The sequence below is a fragment of the Diaphorina citri genome, unplaced genomic scaffold, assembly GCF_000475195.1.
Source record: "Diaphorina citri unplaced genomic scaffold, Diaci psyllid genome assembly version 1.1 scaffold738, whole genome shotgun sequence".
Taxonomy (NCBI): domain Eukaryota; kingdom Metazoa; phylum Arthropoda; class Insecta; order Hemiptera; family Psyllidae; genus Diaphorina; species Diaphorina citri.
The window spans coordinates 4,978-23,839 of record NW_007378171.1 but is presented as its reverse complement, the minus strand read 5'-3'; the positions used below and the strand labels follow the sequence as shown (position 1 = coordinate 23,839).

General features: G+C 38.8%; 2 protein-coding genes across 2 annotated transcripts; both read right to left on the bottom strand.

The window, feature by feature from the left end:
* Positions 1–617: 617 nt before the first annotated feature.
* On the bottom strand, positions 618–12,192 carry LOC113468445. The gene is made up of 7 exons (XM_026825368.1): positions 11,990–12,192; positions 5,074–5,259; positions 4,073–4,305; positions 3,640–3,854; positions 2,543–2,754; positions 1,228–1,446; positions 618–622 (listed from the first exon to the last, which is right to left on the bottom strand). The coding sequence occupies exons 2-7, from the start codon at positions 5,216–5,218 to the stop codon at positions 618–620; spliced, it is 1,029 nt and encodes a 342-aa protein (XP_026681169.1). The 5' UTR covers positions 5,219–5,259; positions 11,990–12,192.
* A 2,032-nt stretch (positions 12,193–14,224) lies between these two features.
* Positions 14,225–17,036, bottom strand: LOC108252686 (colorectal mutant cancer protein-like). Its single transcript, XM_017445071.1, has 6 exons — positions 16,977–17,036; positions 16,315–16,596; positions 15,828–15,960; positions 15,455–15,555; positions 14,567–14,745; positions 14,225–14,357 (listed from the first exon to the last, which is right to left on the bottom strand). Exons 1-6 carry the CDS (start codon positions 17,034–17,036, stop codon positions 14,225–14,227), a joined length of 888 nt encoding a protein of 295 aa, XP_017300560.1.
* Between the last annotated feature and the right edge of the window lie 1,826 nt (positions 17,037–18,862).

Here is an 18,862-nt window from a genome sequence, read left to right as displayed (position 1 = left end):
AGGAAAAGGATTCTTCTTTCATTCTTTGGCAATTCTTCATCCAGTTTCCACCGTCGAAATTTCTTCCACATTCACCATGGTCAATATTATAGGCCAGTAGCCACATAAATATCATGTGGTCTTGGACCTGGCGATGTTTTGACATACTCGGATGTTTGCAATTAAATTTCAAAGTTCAAGAAGGCCATATCGTTTGTTCTAGACCTCGTTTAACGTAAGTCACTAAAGTTTGTCCTTATGTAATACGAATTTACGTCGTCCTAAAACGATGTATAGGTATTGTACCTAGTACCTACTGTAAGAATTCACTACGTATATTTATCGCTCGCATAATATCTTCAGTAATAAGATGGATGTGCACTAATCCATGACCGAATTTAAATATTATCATCATAACACAAAGTCGTAATTACCTACAGTTTTAACGATGATTCGACCATAGCATTGATTGGAAATTGAAGGTACTGAACTTCAAACACGCATATCCATTTACTGAAAAGAGAGGTCCTTTCTGAAAGTTCGGTCACATGGATACGAATAGGTACGATCATAATATGTTAAAATAATATCTACAACTTGACTTTGTAACACTTTGTATAGCTGGGACCTCATACAACTTAGTCTTACACAAAAAGCCCAATCAGAGGCTTAGGTTTAGGGACAAACAGCCCTGAAGGATAAGGTTAGGCTTCTATGAAGCAACTTCTTGGTTGTCCTTACGAGGCCGATTTCATCCCCATGCAAATGGCCAGCACGCCGTGCAGTGATATTTAACTTAAGTGTTCGAAGGGTGATTGTTGTCTCCACCGTGACAGAGACGGAGACTTTGTGTATATTGTCCAACTAAAGGCTTTGCTGACTATTCCCTAGGTATACTCGACAGCATGGAGGCTTGGCGAGATGGAGCTTGGAGAACACTTCGCGGGTGGGATTTCCCTTGGCGTTTCTCTTTCCACACAGGGTATGTTCGATTACGAGTGAACTGAAGATATAGAATGGAGGAAAACGCGATAATTACCTCCCGATTGACTTGTTATTTTTCTTTGTACTTCACTTCTCCTTCTCTTCCTGTCCCCCTACACAGCTTTATCCATTATCTGTTGGAACCATAATACAGGTCCGGACTCAAAGGGAAAACAAAAGGGACACTTACTAGACTGGAGAGGAAGAAGAAGAAACTAGAGGTTACGTTTTCACTGCAATAAAATTGTACGGCAACAAACTCACCCAAATACGCCTGATAGGATGCCGTTATGACCAGACTGTAAAACAACCAGTTGGCGAAGAACAGGCGAAGCACCAAAGTCCGCGGATGGGGCTTGATTGTAGCGCCAATGAACGAAGAGTAGACGAAGAAACAGCAGAAGAAGAAGCTCTGGAACTGGTGCTTCTCTCGGTGAAGATATTGCGATGCGAAGGAGACGAAAAACGCTGCCACGAGAAGTCCTGAAATTTATTTTCAAACACAAAAGGCCCACTCTGAGGCTTAGGTGTGGGGCAACTGCTCGAAGGCATGGAATCTAAATCTAAAGCTTATACGAATCTAAATCTAATGTCCTGAAATTGGGTGGGACAGAAGATGGAAAATACAAACGGGAAATTTGGATTCAAGACGAAGAAACAGCAGAAGAAGAAGCTCTGGAACTGGTGCTTCTCTCGGTGAAGATATTGCGATGCGAAGGAGACGAAAAACGCGGCTACGAGAAGTCCTGAAATTTATTTTCAAACACAAAAGGCCCACTCTGAGGCTTGGGTGTAGGGGCAACTCCCCGAAGGCATGATGGAATCTAAATCTAAAGCTTAATCTAAATCTAAAGTCCTGAAATTGGGTGGGACAGAATATGGAAAATACAAACGGGAAATTTGGATTCTCCACATTAAACAACGTCCAGCGTAATGAAGTGAATGGCTGTTTAAGGAAAGTTCAGTCGGAAGGGGTCAACTCTGACCAATTTTCACTTTGTTTTCTATCTGGAACCGTTCTACCATTGGGGCTACGTTATTCTTATCTAACCCCTCAAACATAGAGGTAGTAGGTACCTTAGGCTTCTGTATGGAATTCCTGAGTCTGAGGAATGGGCATATCTACGTTATTCTTATCTAACCCCTCAAACATAGAGGTAGTAGGTACCTAGGCTTCTGTATGGAATTCCTGAGTCTGAGGAACTACGTTATTCTTATCTAACCCCTCAAACATAGAGGTAGTAGGTACCTAGGCTTCTGTATGGAATTCCTGAGTCTGAGGAATGGGCATATTGGGCATCCGTTTTCCCAGTACAAGGGGTACTGCCGCAATGGATTCACCATGGTGCTTGTATCGCGGGAACCTTGCGTCTCCTCTTGGATTTCCCCGGGTCCTAGACATAGCGTCCTACCTTATATTAAAAAAAAAAAGAGGGAATTCCGCACTTTTATCTATCTCGCGAAATTGGGGCCAATCGAGATAAAAAAAGAGCGGATCCGCGAGATTGCCATCCCTTGTAGAACTTCTTCCAGGTTTGCCATGAGAATTTTAACGTTGAAAAAGGAAATCTAGCTTTACCGACGACTATGAGGATCCAAGTGACTTCTGAAAACTCGGACAGGTAGTTGATCCAAATGGATGGATCGTAGCCTTCGCCATAAGGAACAGCCCAGGTGAAGCAGTCCATTTGATTTTCCGTCATAAACGCCACGTTCAGTTCGGAATCCAGAATGAGGTAGATCACGGTTCTCCGAGTTGATTGGGACATACAGAAGTCAAAGGTACCAAAGCTAATTCACAGAAGCAATTTTTAAATAGGCACTCATAAAAAGGTTAGATTGTACTCCAAAAAAGTAAAAAATCACATAGAAATGATGTTCGCACATACGTGAAATTACATATAAAATATTTTGTTATACTAACACTAAGTACCTCTATACCTACATATACAATTTTTTGCAGACCTGTTTATAATACCAACATATTATTAGAAAATAAAAAGTGAACCATTTAAATGCAACTCATTGGTGGGTTAATTATTATGAAGTTCCAGAACTCGTTTCCTTATGGGGGCGTTTTCCGATTGGGTTGCATAACAACGATGTTCAATACACACATGATCGTTTCAATTTTAATCCGCAAGTATTATATTCTGCCCACAGCCATTTACTCGTAAGCAGTGGCGTGGCGTAAGGGAGAAGCTATTTATTATTTTTTTTATCTATACAATTTATAGCAACAAGGTCATTTGCAGGAAAAAAAAAAATATATCTGGTGTGAACATCACACGACTTTCTATTACATTTGCGGAATACGTACTTGAAAAAAAAAAAAATCTAATTCCCAAGCCGCCTAAGGCGGCCGATTTTTGGTCCAAAATTTTATATCTCAAAATACTCCCCATGTAATAAGAAATCATAAGTGTCCGAAAATTGAACTTTTTTTTTTTAATTTTCCAAGTCCATCTTAAATTTTTATATCTTAAATGTCCATCTTAAAGTTTTATATCTTAAATTGTCTCGTCTAATAATAATAAAAGATGACGGCACCGATCAACCCCGTGGCAGCAGCCACCTTCCTGGACCTGGAAGATGAGTGACGAGTGACTGAACTTTGTCAATGACGTTAGCAACAACAACTAGATGAGGGATATTGGGAGGCGCTTACCAATACACGTTGTATCGTTCAAGTACTCCTGCTCTCTCAAATTGTTCGGCACATGGTGAATGATTTTGTCCGTGGTAAAGTTCAACGTTCGGCGAACGAACTTAAAAACCTTGATGGCGGTTCCTTTCAGTTTGACCGTATTGTTCGGGTATCGAATAATGGTTGATTCTGGAGGCCGATGAACGCCCATACATTTGAGAGGGCAACCGTGCAGATTGTAAACCTGTGGAAGTTGGAGAGGGGGTGAAATACCACCACATTTTTTTGATAGTTAGGAACTGTGGGTTTTGCAAAGCACGAGCCCTTCTCACCTTTTCCTTCTGGTATTTACTGCTCTTCGTTCAGAGGAGGTGCTAAAGTCGATGGCACCTCTGTACCTATATACCGCAATTTCCGCTGACGATGCGGACCTCACTCTTCAACCGCGGTTGCCCTTCTCACCTTTTTCTTCCGGTTATACAAAGGATTTGGCCACGAGAGTCGATTGAATCGGGCACTCCAGATGTTGATCAGAATCGGGGGTCCAGATTGTGCACATCGGGTTGGGCTGTATGGCTCGAAGTCGTAAATCCGTATGCCACCATATTTCATTTGAACAACGGCCACCACATCGATGATTTGGTGCTTCCAAAATTCGGCGAACACCGACTGTATTCGGCCCAGATCTTCGGAGCCTGGAGTAATATTTCTGGAATAAATGCCGAATCAAACGTGCCGGGAGGCGCACGAACGTCAAGAGTTCGAAGCGCCGCCCGGCCTATGTTAACACGAAGTGGAGTTTCATGGTCTTATACAATGTACATAAAATATTGATTTTGATGGTACCAAATCAGTAAAACCTCACTATGATAAATATGTATGTTGGTATTGTTGCTGACTTACGCGTCTCTGTGGCCAATAATTCCAAGAAATTGTGGGAGTACCTACCTTAGTTTCTGAACAACGGCCACCACATCGATGATTTGGTGCTTCCAAAATTCGGCGAACACCGACTGTATCCGACCCAGATCTTCGGAGCCTGGAGGAATATTTCTGGAATAAATGCTGAATCAAACGTGCCGGGAGGCGCGCGAACGTCAAGAGTTCGAAGCGCCGCCCGGCCTATGTTAACACGAAGTGGAGTTTCATGGTCTTATACAATGTATACATAAAATATTGATTTTGATGGTACCAAATCAATAAAACCTCACTATGATAAATATGTACCTACTTAGTAAGCTACTCTAGTTGTTGGTATTGTTGCTGACTTACGCGTCTCTGTGCCCAATAATTCCAAGACATTGTGGGAGTACCTACCTTAGTTTCTGGAGGTGCTGGGTTTCCGTCCCTACCTCCCTAAGGTAGGAACATAAAGAAAATCATGTTAAAGTATACATGCCTACTTTGTACCACAGAAAGAAAAGTCATCCTACTTTGACTACTTTATTACTCTCTTTCCATACCTGGTTCGGGCCATAAGACAACAAATTTGGACGCTGACGTCTTGGGCACCTGTTCCAAAATTTCTGTCAGAAGGGATGCGTAGTTGTAAATGAAGATTATGTAAAACCCCTCGTACTTGTGGAGCATTTTTCGAGAAATTATCATTTTTGGATGAGCCAACTGTTTGATTATGACGTCACTGATTTCTGAAACGATAGGGAAAATATGAGGTCTCAGTCTTGTAGGCTTTCATAGCAAACCTAAAATACGTAGATTGCCTATAGGTATATGGATTGAATATTGTTTCAGAAAAGTTAACCCTGATATATCCAGTTCGCTCGAGTCTGCCCATTTTAGATTAATGGATTCAGACCTACCTCACTACTATTTCCGATAGGCTAGTACAATGGGGTTAAGTAGACCCAATCATACAGTAATACCTTTTGTTCTAATCTAATTGCATCAATAAAGAGATTAGCAATGATAATTAATTGGACAACTTTATCTAAGCTGACAGTCTAAATAAAGCACTACTTGTTGTTCACTCCCCAAGGCCTCATTGCAAAGGATTTTGTTTTTGGCGTCTTTTGAAATATCCCTTAGCAATGATAATTAATTGGACAACTTTATCTAAGCTGACAGTCTAAATAAAGCACTACTTGTTGTTCACTCCCCAAGGCCTCATTGTAAAGGATTTTGTTTTTGGCGTCTTTTGAAATATCCCCTCCTCTCAAAAAGAACGTCATACCTGTCAAGGAGCTCGTCAAATTCTTGGCTAACTTCTCTCGACGCATTGAGTACGTAGAACATCTGTGTACTGCCAGCAATTTGGATGTTGGATTTGAGGAGATCTAGCTGGTCGTCGATTTGGGGATCTTGCTGGGGGACCGTCACCAAACTTCCTGGAATAGTATATCAGATTCGTAGAAGCTTAACCCATCCTTTAGGGCTGTCTAGTCCCTACACCTAATCCTAAGACTTTTTGTGTATAAATAGTATGAGAGGTCTGTGTTAGTGTGTCGTAGGTTGAGATACAGTCTATTTCACGTCTTGTAGAGTTGACGAGACGAAACAAGACGAGAAATTTCTCTCCTGTCGCGTCGTGCATCACTATCTTTTAAACTAGAGGTCCCTTGCTAAAGAAATAGTCCCTCGCTAAAGAAATAGCAAAGGTTGAGTGCGAAGGGCATTTACTAGTAAAAGTAAAAACCAAATGTCAGTCCAAAGCAATCACCCTAGTTAGGGCTCGTTGAGAGGCTGACGAAAAATGCGTCTGTGCACGGGAAAAGGCGAAGAAAAAGAGGTATTGGAGGGAATGGTATGGAGTACACAGTCAAGAGAGTACTCATCGGAGGTTGTATTTTAAAATTCATGATATTTACCGCAGCTATATCTATTAATCTCACACATGGCTTTGTTGCTTAGTGGTTAGGTTAGGTTATTAGAAAGGTCGCGTGGCCGCTGCTGCGTTCATTTCGCTGCAAATTTCACTAACCACGTGGTCGGTGCTGCGTTCGAATCCCAGCGTCAGATGGCGCCTTATGAAGCGCCATAAGAGGTTCAGTAGGTAAGGTACCCATAGGTACCAAGTATTATCCATTTTTACTATTTCCCTTGGCGTTTCTCTTTCCACACAGGGTATGTTCGATTACGAGTGAACTGAAGATATAGAATGGAGGAAAACGCGATAATTACCGTATTGGAGGGAATGGTATGGAGTACACAGTCAAGAGAGTACTCATCGGAGGTTGTATTTTAAAATTCATGATATTTACCGCAGCTATCTATTAATCTCACACATGGCTTTGTTGCTTAGTGTGTAACTAAATAAAAATATCTACTAAAATATCTATTAGAAAGGTCGCGTGGCCGCTGCTGCGTTCATTTCGCTGCAAATTTCACTAACCACGTGGCCGGTGCTGCGTTCGAATCCCAGCGTCAGACGGCGCCTTATGAAATTTAGGTACCAAGTATTTTCCATTTTTACTATTTCCCTTGGCGTTTCTCTTTCCACACAGGGTATGTTCGATTACGAGTGAACTGAAGATATAGAATAGAGGAAAACGCGATAATTACCTACCTACCTCCCGATTGACTTGTTATTTTTCTTTGTACTTCACTTCTCCTTCTCTTCCTGTCCCCCTACACAGCTTTATCCATTATCTATTGGAACCATAATACAGGTCCGGACTCAAAGGGAGAACAAAAGGGACACTTACTAGACTGATGAAAAGATTTTCTCAAAAGTATGACCAGTTCAAAGTACCAATAGACGGATTTTACCGTTCAAAAACTGTTTTTGAGTGGGTAAGAGGTTTTTGCTTGCTTGTACACGTACCGACATAAAGTTGATGCTGAGGAGAAAAATCCGTATCACCTCATAAAGTGATGATTGATGAATTATTTATCAGTAATCGGAATTAAAATAATTACCTACGTACCTATTCTCAAAAAGTGAATTATTTTGACGGGTACCTAACTTCTTAGGCTAATAGGTACCTACCATGCGTAAACTTGCGGAAAATTTTTGTCCCCCAACTCAACCTAACCCTAAACTCCCTAACAGAAAAACTTTTTGTGATTTACCCTATCTCATTTTGGTCTACAACACCATCTTGCAGAGCTTCATAACTATTAGGAATTCAACTCTGAGCCTTTTCTGTTACACAATGGGCTATATGTATTAGTAGAGCAGACATAACTAACAATTAATTAATAATTACCAATCAACCAGCCAAATTAGGTATACTCATTTTGGTCTACAACACCATCTTGCAGAGCTTCATAACTATTTGGAATTCAACTCTGAGCCTTTTCTGTTACACAATGGGCTATACATATGTATTTAGTAGAGCAGACATAATTAACAATTAATTAATAATTACCAATCAACCAGCCAAATTAGGTATATTACTAGACTGATGAAAAGATTTTCTCAAAAGTATGACCAGTTCAAAGTACCAATAGACGGATTTTACCGTTCAAAAACTGTTTTTGAGTAAGTAAGAGGTTCTTGCTTGCTTGTACACGTACCGACATAAAGTTGATGCTGAGGAGAAAAATCCGTATCACCTCATAAAGTCGATGATTGATGAATTATTTATCAGTAATCGGAATTCAAATAATTACCTACGTACCTATTCTCATAAAGTGAATTATTTTGACGGGTACCTGACTTCTTAGGCTAATAGGTACCTACCATGTGTTAACTTGTGGAAATTTTTGTCCCCCAACTCAACCTAACCCTAAACTCCCTAGCAGAAAAACTTTTTGTGATTTACCCTATCTCATTTTGGTCTACAACACCATCTTGCAGAGCTTCATAACTATTTGGAATTCAACTCTGAGCCTTTTCTGTTACACAATGGGCTATATGTATTTAGTAGAGCAGACATAACTAACAATTAATTACCTACCAATCAACCAGCCAAATTAGGTATATTTCCAACACAACGTAACTGCCACCTTGGGATATCCTCTGATTACGAACCTGACTGGATAGCCTAGCTGAGAATTTTTATTTATGTTCAATGTAGAATTTTCTTGAATTATTTTAATATAAATATAAATTTTCTCATCGAATATTTATCAAACAGCAAGTTCAATCGATAGCAATCGCAACCGAATCAAACATCGTCTTTTGTAAATTAATTTCCTTCTATTTCTTCTAAATCGTGTTCATTTGTAAACCAAACCACAAAAATGTTCAGCAAAGTGAGTACCTATCTAATAACAATCGCAACCGAATCAAACATCGTCTTTTGTAAATTAATTTCCTTCTATTTCTTCTAAATCGTGTTCATTTGTAAACCAAACCACAATAATGTTCAGCAAAGTGAGTATCTAATAGCAAACTTTTAATTAGTGTTTATTTTTTAAAGTTTTATTTGTACTTACTTTTTTCTCGTAATCGAAAGTTTATCTTTTTGGTGAATTAAAATTCTGTTTTATTAGATAATAAAATTTATCATAATCTGTAGTAGGTACCCTGGTACCTACATACCTACCTCGGCTAAGTTCAAAAAGAAAACTCCTTTCGGCATAAAATTTTTGTACCTAAAAAAAAAAAAATATATATATTGTTGCGATATCAACGAGTTGTGCTCTGTGTTTTCTCTAATCAAATACCTATTTAATTAAAATCCTTTGGGACTTAGTGAGACCTAAAAGATCCCTGCTTACTATGCTTAAAAAAATGTATCTGTCAATTAGTTTGGTCAAGTGTCTGTCATCAATATTTTAAATTTTTAAAGTTGTAATTTGGAAATACTCAACAAAACACATACAGACTCTTAATATTATTTTTAAAACCCAAAGAAATTTGCGAGCTAAGACAACCCCTAAAAGGTTTAAGCACAGCGTAATATTAGGAATCGATTGCAGCTTTAAATGCCTACTTCGTTTCTTTGCCGTATTTTATAACTGCTCAAATTTGGCAAAAAGTGCATGCCTCAGTTCGGGGTTCGAATTCTCACCCTCGTGCTTACCGACCAAGCGAGCGCAAGCACTTCGTGATCACATCAGTTTCATCTTCAAACGCCAGCTTCTTGCTAAAGAAATAACAAAGGTTGAGTGCAAAGGGCATCCAAGGAAGAAGACTGTCGTGTGAAATATGTAAATTTATTATGTAATTTATATCATGTAATAAATGTAATTCATTATTTAGAATATTTGGGCTCTTATGAGAGTATGACAACAAGTACCTACACTTGAGCCTTTTGACACCAATAAAGTGAATGGTTAAATCTATGAGAGGGGGAAAAAATATTCCCTCTTGTTGGTGTATTCATTAATTCTGGGAGGGAAAAAAATAACTAATGGGTTATTTATTTGTTTCGGCAGATTGTAAACCTGTGGAAGTTGGAGAGGGGGTGAAATACCACCACAATTTTTTGATAGTTAGGAACTGTGGGTTTTGCAAAGGACAAGAGTTCATTTATACATTCATATTAATAAGCACTACTCTTCGTTCAGAGGAGGTGCTAAAGTGGATGGCGACCTTATTGATATTTTAGTCTCCTTATAGTCATACCTTCGTATCTTCTTCTTTTTGTAATGCACTATCCGTTACGGATGTTGGAGACCAGCTTGGCAAGTTTGATTTTATTTATAGCTATGCCAAATAATCTCGTGGATGACTTCCAGTCCATTTTCTCCGTACCTACTTACCGCAATTTCCGCGGACATATTAACTCTTCAACCGTGGTTGCTCTTCTCACCTTTTCCTTCTGGTATTTACTGCTCTTCGTTTAGAGGAGGTGCAAAGTCGATGGCACCTCTGTACCTATATACCGCAATTTCCGCTGACGATGCGGACCTAACTCTTCAACCACGGTTGTGCCTGCTCCCGCCGCTTCCGAAGCCCTGGAGAAGTCTGCTGATCTAGAGAAAGCCGAGTCCGCCTACGCCTACGGTGGTTACCCCTATGCCTACGGTGCTTACGGCTACCCATACAGCTATGGTTATGGCTACGGATACCCATACTACGCCAAGTCCTACTACTATCCATCTTACTACGCTTACAGCCCATACAGTTACTACCCCAAATACCCTTACTACCACTAAGGTGTACAGTGTTCCCAGATTCAAAGCTTTCCCGCTTATATACGTGCCAAAACCGTGAACTGAAAAAACGATGAATCGGTTACCTGTATTCCTCTCTTTTTCATTTGACCTACCAAAGATTGATTTATATTGAAGGAGCTTTTGAACAAATTCTTTTCGTAAAAGGTTATGATTTTGACGAAAATCTTACCTACCTCCGCATGGTACCTGAAATTGTAATCTGAATTTATTGTGTAGTTTTCTTCTGTAAAAACTTCAGGACTGCTTCATTTTCTTATATTTTTTGATACCTGTTCTTTTTACCTACTTATTAAATCAGCTTTTTTATATTTTCAAATACACGAAGAGTTATATGTACATTTAAAATTATTGTCTGTTGTCGCTCCTCTCTCTCTCTCCTTCTCTCTTCAAAGGTGTCATTCATGATGACAATTTAAGTTACTTATGTACCTACCTAGGTATTTACACTACTTGCCGTATAAATTTATTATCTACAACGAGTCCCTGTAAGAGATGTTTCAGCGCCATAGCGGATTATATATATGTACGTATTATCGCTCACCTGATAAACGCGGGTTCTAATTTCTAATCGGAATGGAGGCTTGATATTTCCAAAGTACCTACCTACCCACTGTGCCTAGTCAACCAGACTGGAAACTTGGGAATTATGCTGGATTTAAGGAATTCCATGGAGACTGAGAAATGAGAATATTAAGAAACTTAGGGACCTTCGGGATTTGTAAAAAAATAATAATAACCGCGGTGTACCTACATAGGTACTTCAGGTTAAATATGCTCAAGTTCTCAATTAAATGATACGAGTAGCCAGCCTGGTCACATATATCTCAGAAGGTAGTACGCCTGCCTTGTAAGCGCTAGGGCGCGGGTTCGATTCTCGCCTGGGTAGAACTTATCGTTCTCAGAACTCAGATAAGGCTCGTTATGGGAACGTCTAGCTTTCTCCTATCCTGTGCTCCTTCTCGCTTCGATTTCTTGACGATAATAAGACCTCAGCAGCGACCGAAATGCCGCTAACCGCGGCGCTGCACCTATCTTAACCAGTGTTGGATTTAGGCTCTAGGGTCCTCAAAACGTGTTCTGGTACTAAATTGACCATAGAAAATTACACCCGATTACATTACTTTCCTTTTCCTGAATAAAACGATAAACGATGGAAAATAAAATTAGCCGGACACTGATAACGTGTAAAATACCCTAAAAAAATAGCCGGATTTAGGGTAAGATTTTTCAGTCCATGTGACAACACTGTCATGATTCCAGTGTTTTGATTTCGATTTTCGACTTCGAGTGACAAATTTTATTTTGCAACTTTCTCATTTAAATAAATAGGAAATTTAATACCTACATTACCTTATTTGGGCATGAATCTTGCGTTTTCTTCCATTATGTGCAATTTTATATCTGTATAAAATAAGATAACAGATTTTAGTACTCAAATAAATCAACTGTAAACAATAGTTATCTCAAGTGTTTTCTGTACCCAACTTGAGTTTGAAAATTGATCCAGTCTTCAGGGAAAAACCTACCGGCGTGTAATATTCTTCAAATAAAATGTCATATTCAAACAGTAAGTTTTACAATGTCCTTCTATAATAAAGTTCAATTTTTTAGCATATTGCAGCTTTCAAACAGTGAACTTTGATAATACTTGCGAGAGAGGAAAAATATGTATCAATAGGATTAGTCATACTTCACTGAACTTGTACACTTTCTAAACACATCTTTAGAAAAACATTTACCTACTTATACTATTGTAGATCATTATGGACAAATTTTTCAGTCCCCCATAAAACAGTTTGTCAACAAATTGGATTTGTAACATCGTCGACTGAGATTCAAATCCTCACAGAAAAATATAATAGGCAACATTTGATTTGGCCAAATGAAGCATCTTTCTTACATCATGTTGGTGAATAATTGCTTGATCAGATAATACACAAGACATTAAAATCTAATGATTAGATCATGTACTTATTTTTGTGTAAGCCATCATTTTTAATAATGCTCATTATCTCATTAATGAGTCATTCAATGTGCTTGATTTCTATATAGCCAGTAGCCCTCTATTAATTACTGATATTAATTTTCTTTCAGAGTACATTTTTGCCACCTTGCCAAGAACCCAAAGAGGACAACCAATAGTCCTTGGAGGAGATCCTAAAGGAAAGAACTTTCTTTACACAAATGGAAACAGTGTGATTATTAGAAATATAGAGGTGAGGAAACTGCTTAGTAGGTAATTTTCTATTTCCTAAAAATAATAATTTAAAAGAACTTACTTAGGTATATGTAAGTTGGTAGAAGTTGGAAGGATTTAGCTTAACGTGTAGGTCTCAAAGCAAGCAAAGAGTACCAAAGGCATTTTTTACCACCTAAACTACAGAGCTCCATTGTGTTCAAATTTTTAATGAAGGACAAAATTCCATGCTCTAGCTCTGCCCTTGACCACTTTGCCACCAAAGTAGTACTACCCTCTTCCATTTACCTTTTCACACTATTAAAAAAAAAAATAATAATAATAAAATAAAAAAATAATCAAAATCTCAACTCTCCTCTTCCCAACTGATTTCTGAAATTTGTTTTAAAATTCACAGAACCCTGCTATCTCTGACATCTACACGGAACATTCTTGTGCTGTCAATGTTGCCAAGTATTCTCCCAGTGGCTTTTACATTGCCTCTGGGGACATTTCAGGGAAAGTTAGAATTTGGGACACAGTCAACAAGGAGCATATTTTGAAGAATGAATTCCATCCTATTGGAGGACCCATCAAAGACATCGCCTGGTCACCCGATAATCAACGCATGGTAGTTGTTGGTGAAGGAAGAGAAAGGTTTGTTAGAATTCTACCTAAATCAAGGGGATTTTACTTCTATGCAATTTCCTCAAGATAATCATAATATAATGATTGAGTTACCCCTAGGGTAAAAAAATTTAACTGAAAATATGAACTTTAGACCACGAGTAAGCCCGTCTACACACGGAGCTACTGAAAAGGAAGTGATTAGTCTTTTGAATTAACTGCTTAAATTTCTTTTCAGTAGATCCGTGTGTAGACGCGCTAAAGGGACTTTTAGTACTATGCTGACAGTACAAGGTGCATTATTTTTATCCAAGGGAGGTGTCAACTTTGCTTGATCCAAAATCCTACGGAATCAAGTAAGGCCGAATACTACGAAATTCGACCAATATGAGACCTTTCACATTTTAGACCAACCTCAGTGGTGCAGTTGTTAACGCGTTGGACTTGGGTGGTTCGAGTCCCTGACAAGTCATAAAATTTATCTAGGTGTAATAGCTGGGGAACGATATTTGTGACTAGCATTTAAGTATGCTTAGCCCAATTAAAAATTTCTCCCTTTCATATTTGCAGATCAGCATCGTTGAGAACGGAGCCAAAGTCTCTTCCCTGCCCATCGACTACGAGCCCTCCTCTATCTCACTAGATCACGAGCACGGGCTAGTCGCTGTAGGCCAAGAGACCTTTCCCTTTTTCAGATCAGCATCGTTGAGAACGGAGCCAAAGTCTCTTCCCTGCCCATCGACTACGAGCCCTCCTCTATTTCACTAGATCACGAGCACGGGCTAGTCGCTGTAGGAGGGGCAGATAGCAAGGTTCACATCTATGAGCTCAACAACAAGTCCCTCTCGCCTAAAGCGGAGCTGGAGCTCTAGAGCGATGGCGTTGGATTCGTACTTGCCTAGCAGAACAGTTAACCTGATGACAAATAAAAAAAAAGGTACATATTATACAAATGAGTTAACTGTATATCTACCTCCGTGGCGTAGTGGTCAAGACGCTCGCCTGGTAAACAGGAGGGTGCGGGTTCGATCCCAGCCGAGGCATGGAATTTCATTCTCATTTATTTGACCACATAATAATGGAGCTCTAAGGGTTAGGTGGTATGGGTGATTTTTTAAACTTACCTCTCACAATGAGTTTTCATTTCATTGGCATTCATTTCCAGCAGAGAGTTCTGAATTTTCACATGCTCTAGTTTAGCATTCAGTTTCTCGGTTTCGATTTCCATTTGCTTCCGATCGGCATGAGGTAACTCTTGTATCGTACACTGATCTCGCACATTGGATACCAAGTGTTCAGCGACCTGGAAATAGAGAAAATGGACATGTAGAGAGAAGATACGAGAATTTGTATCGTACACTGATCTCGCACATTGGATACCAAGTGTTCAGCGACCTGGAAATAGAGAAAATGGACATGTAGAGAGAAGATACGAGCATTACATAGGTAATAAAAGTAGGGGTCGAGTGGATTGGAACACATCAGAAGCCTTCAGGCACACTTGCCCTTTTGGGATCAATAAAATTTCATGTAATTTGAAGAGAAAGAGAAGGAGACCAAAACTGAGGGAAAGAGATAAGGTTGAGGAAGACAAGAGAGCAAAGGGATAAAGAAGGAAGGAGGCATTAGACAGGAGGGTATAGAGGGGTAGGATAAAGGATGCTAACGCGGACCCCAAATAAGATTGGGAAAAGGTGCAGTTAAAAGGATGCAGGTTCAATCCCAACCATGACGTGAAATTCAAATGTTCGAATTTCAACACAGAAAAGTGGCTCATAGTTTTTGGGGCAAAAGGAAATTTGCTATTTCGTGTCCCGGTCTTCCAGGGCCCTCTTGGGTGTGTATCAGTTCACTCAACTACTAGTTGCTCGGGTAAAGGGACTTTTTAGTCCTATACGAGCACGATAAACAAGGTATTTTCTATTATAGTTAGTTGATTATTTAATATTTATTTAAACTAACGGGGGCTACACATTTTGTACAAGTCCCTAACTTAAATGAAAGATAATTACCTGAGTATTAGAGACGCCAGAGTATAAGAAATCAGACCCGGTCACGTGACTTCCTAACTTCTTCAGCTGAACTTTCTCAGCGATCTTCATGATGGGTTCATCTGAAAAAAAAAAAAAAAAAACAAGATAAATGCAAAGCGTAGAACAGAGGACGCAGAAGGCATACTGAAAAGATAGGTTTTTACTTTGTTATAAATGAGGTGAACTTAAGATATTACGAGTATGTGGTGGTTACAAATGTCGGAATTTTGTAACCATCATTAGGTCATTTTCCCACCACAATATGTAGAACAAACAACCTCATAACACAGCCTTGATCTAACTTGGTTTACAAAACGACCGTAAAACAGTAACTTTTCCTCAAATAACTCACCATTGGACTGTTCTATGTGTTGGATTTTTTGATGAGATCTTTCGAGGGCATTTTTCAGCAGCTCGTTTTCTTTTAGTAACTGCTGGCAATTTGAACAATTGCTAATTTGCACAAGTGCTGCTGGTTCTTGACTCTGAAAATCGGACAGAATATGTGAGTATAGAAAAAAATTAGGAATTTAAGAATACTAACAGTTCTTCTTCTTTTTCTACGCCTTTTCCCGTGTACACTTGTACAGGCGGGGTCGGCGTCTGTCGCCAGCCTTTCAATCAGCCCTAACTAGGGTGATTGCTTTGGGCTGACATTTGGTTTTGGCTACAAATTTTACAAGTGGATGCCCTTCTCACTCAACCTTTGCTGTTTCTTTAGCAAGGGAAATTCAGGCTGGTATACTCCCTGTTTCAAGTCCCCCTGCCAGATTAAGCTGGGGAAATTAAGCTAAAAGTATATGCATATTAATCAATAATCATATTTTAAATAAACTCACAATGCCAGCATTAGGTGTTAACTCTGGTTTGAGATCATTCCTCACGTTCTTCTTCCTCTCTCCTTCTTCTGTTGGACTCTCCTCGTCGTTATCCTCATTCACTGTGTCTCCATCATCCTCCACCGTGTGAGATATCATGGACTGAGTATCCGTGAATTCATCTTCCTCAGTGATGACTAGGTTACGCTGCTGTTCCAGTTTCCGAGACAGCTCTGCAATGACCGAGTGAAGTTCTGTGAGCTGCTCCTCATACTGTTGAACCAGTGGGTTGTCTGACGTGCTCTGGAAAATGGTCAAAAGGAATAGATCATTTTTTTTTTTTCGTTCTTCTTTTCTTCTTTTTTTTATTCCTGTGAGCTGCTCCTCATACTGTTGAACCAGTGGGTTGTCTGACGTGCTCTGGAAAATGGTCAAAAGGAATAGATCATTTTTTTTTTTCGTTCTTCTTTTCTTCTTTTTTTTATTCTTTTTTTTTTCAAAAACAATAGTTATTCTTTATTGTTCAATAAGACAGAACATAATGACAAAATCAAAGAAAGGGATGAGGGGATCTCAAATTCTTTGTAGTAAAGCTTTTTCACAACTTTTGTGGATATCACACCATTACTAAGTGCCTCCTTTGCAATCTTATCAATTTCCATATTTCAAAAATCTTTTTACACTGGTAATGCCGCCACTGGTTGATACTCGATTGAACTATTCGATCCTGCATGTTCTGCCATTTCCATTACATAGAGACATCAGAACTGAAAATATGAACATTGATTTCTGTACGAGCTATTTAATACTATTTATACAAACTCTACAAAATTCGACTAACAAGAGACCTTTCCCTTTTTCAGATCAGCATCGTTGAGAACGGAGCCAAAGTCTCTTCCCTGCCCATCGACTACGAGCCCTCCTCTATTTCACTAGATCACGAGCACGGGCTAGTCGCTGTAGGAGGGGCAGATAGCAAGGTTCACATCTATGAGCTCAACAACAAGTCCCTCTCGCCTAAAGCGGAGCTGGATCATTTGGGCCCCGTGACAGATTGTAGCTTCTCGCCTAGCAATGAATACCTGGTGGCGTCAGATGCTCACAGGAAGGTGGTGTTGTATAGAGTGCCTGACTTTGAGGTAAGACATAATGACATATTTGAAGAAGTTCCACGTTTTAACCTGACAATGGTCTATTTATGCCCGATCTTACCACAGATAGCTTTCAGTTAATCCTAAGGTTTAAGAAATACTGGCTTCTATTAAGTCGAATGGATGACTTAACCCTTGACACTGTTTTATCTCTCAGTGGAAAGAAGTGGTAAGATCGACCTTTAGTTGTATTAAAAGTAGTTGTAGTTAGTCTATTTTTTCCACCATCTGAATAGTCTGTTATTCCGATTTTTACGAAATTAGTAGTTTTCCTCTCCTACTCTTTTCTGTTGTATAATAAATAAATAAAATACTCTCTGACAAACAGACACTCTGCCTTAGATCCAAATTTGGCTAAGACAACGTATAGAGCCCAAAAGGACAGCCTGAAATTGGTCCTAGAAACCCTTTTATAAATCCCCGAACCGGTTTTTAAATATACCGACACCGAACACAATACACATCCCAATTGTCAAAAGTAAACAAATTTTGTACAAAGCTAAATGCAAGATTTAATTGTAACGCTTTTGCATAAATGAATATCCCCCAAAAACTGAACTACCCTTATAAAAGAGTATAATTAATTTTGATTCTGATACTATATTAATTTGTCAACCGAAGAATTACCCCTAAAGGAAGCATCCCTTAAAAAGGGTCTTTCATTAAAGGCAATCCAGCAACCTATTGATAAAAAAAATTAAATAACTCTTGTCATCTAAACCTTTTTTCATTCTGTCAAAAAATTGGTTCTAAAAAACATTTTGTTTATTTTTTATATTTAAATAAAAGTTTTTTTAACTTTTATTTACTTATCAAAGCTCATTAAAGTTTTTATTTTAAAAATTATATTTTTTTTCCCCCCCCTGTTTAAATCCTTCAGGGTATTAGACCCCCCGGTTCCCATAACCAATGACCTTTAAAAGGGAATTTCTATTAGATAAACAAACAAACGATAAAAAGAAATTTAAATAAATCATTTAAAGTTGTTAATTCCTTTACCACCCAACCTTAAGTTTAGTTAAACACTAAACCTTTTGTTCTTTTTTGTAAAAAAGGGGGCATTACCCCTTTAACCGTTTTAAATCATAAAAAACTCTTCCCTAAATTTTAACTTGAAAATTACCTTCACTCTGGGACCTAGAAACATCAGAAAGTGTAAAAGTCCACCGGGGTCTTATCCGGTATCCCTCTGGACACAAATAGTGCATCAAGCCAAGTAATTAATGAACTTAGAATTGGGTGTAATATGTAACCCTAAATTTTTTTGGGGTTTTTGGCCTGTTGTTATGTTTATTTAAGGAGTTTTAAAATTTTGATTTTCTCATTTTTTTATTATCCACCTTTAATATTTTTTGCGCTAATTGGGTACACCCGCCCCCTTCCATTGGCAATGACCACCCCTTTTTCACCACTGAAAT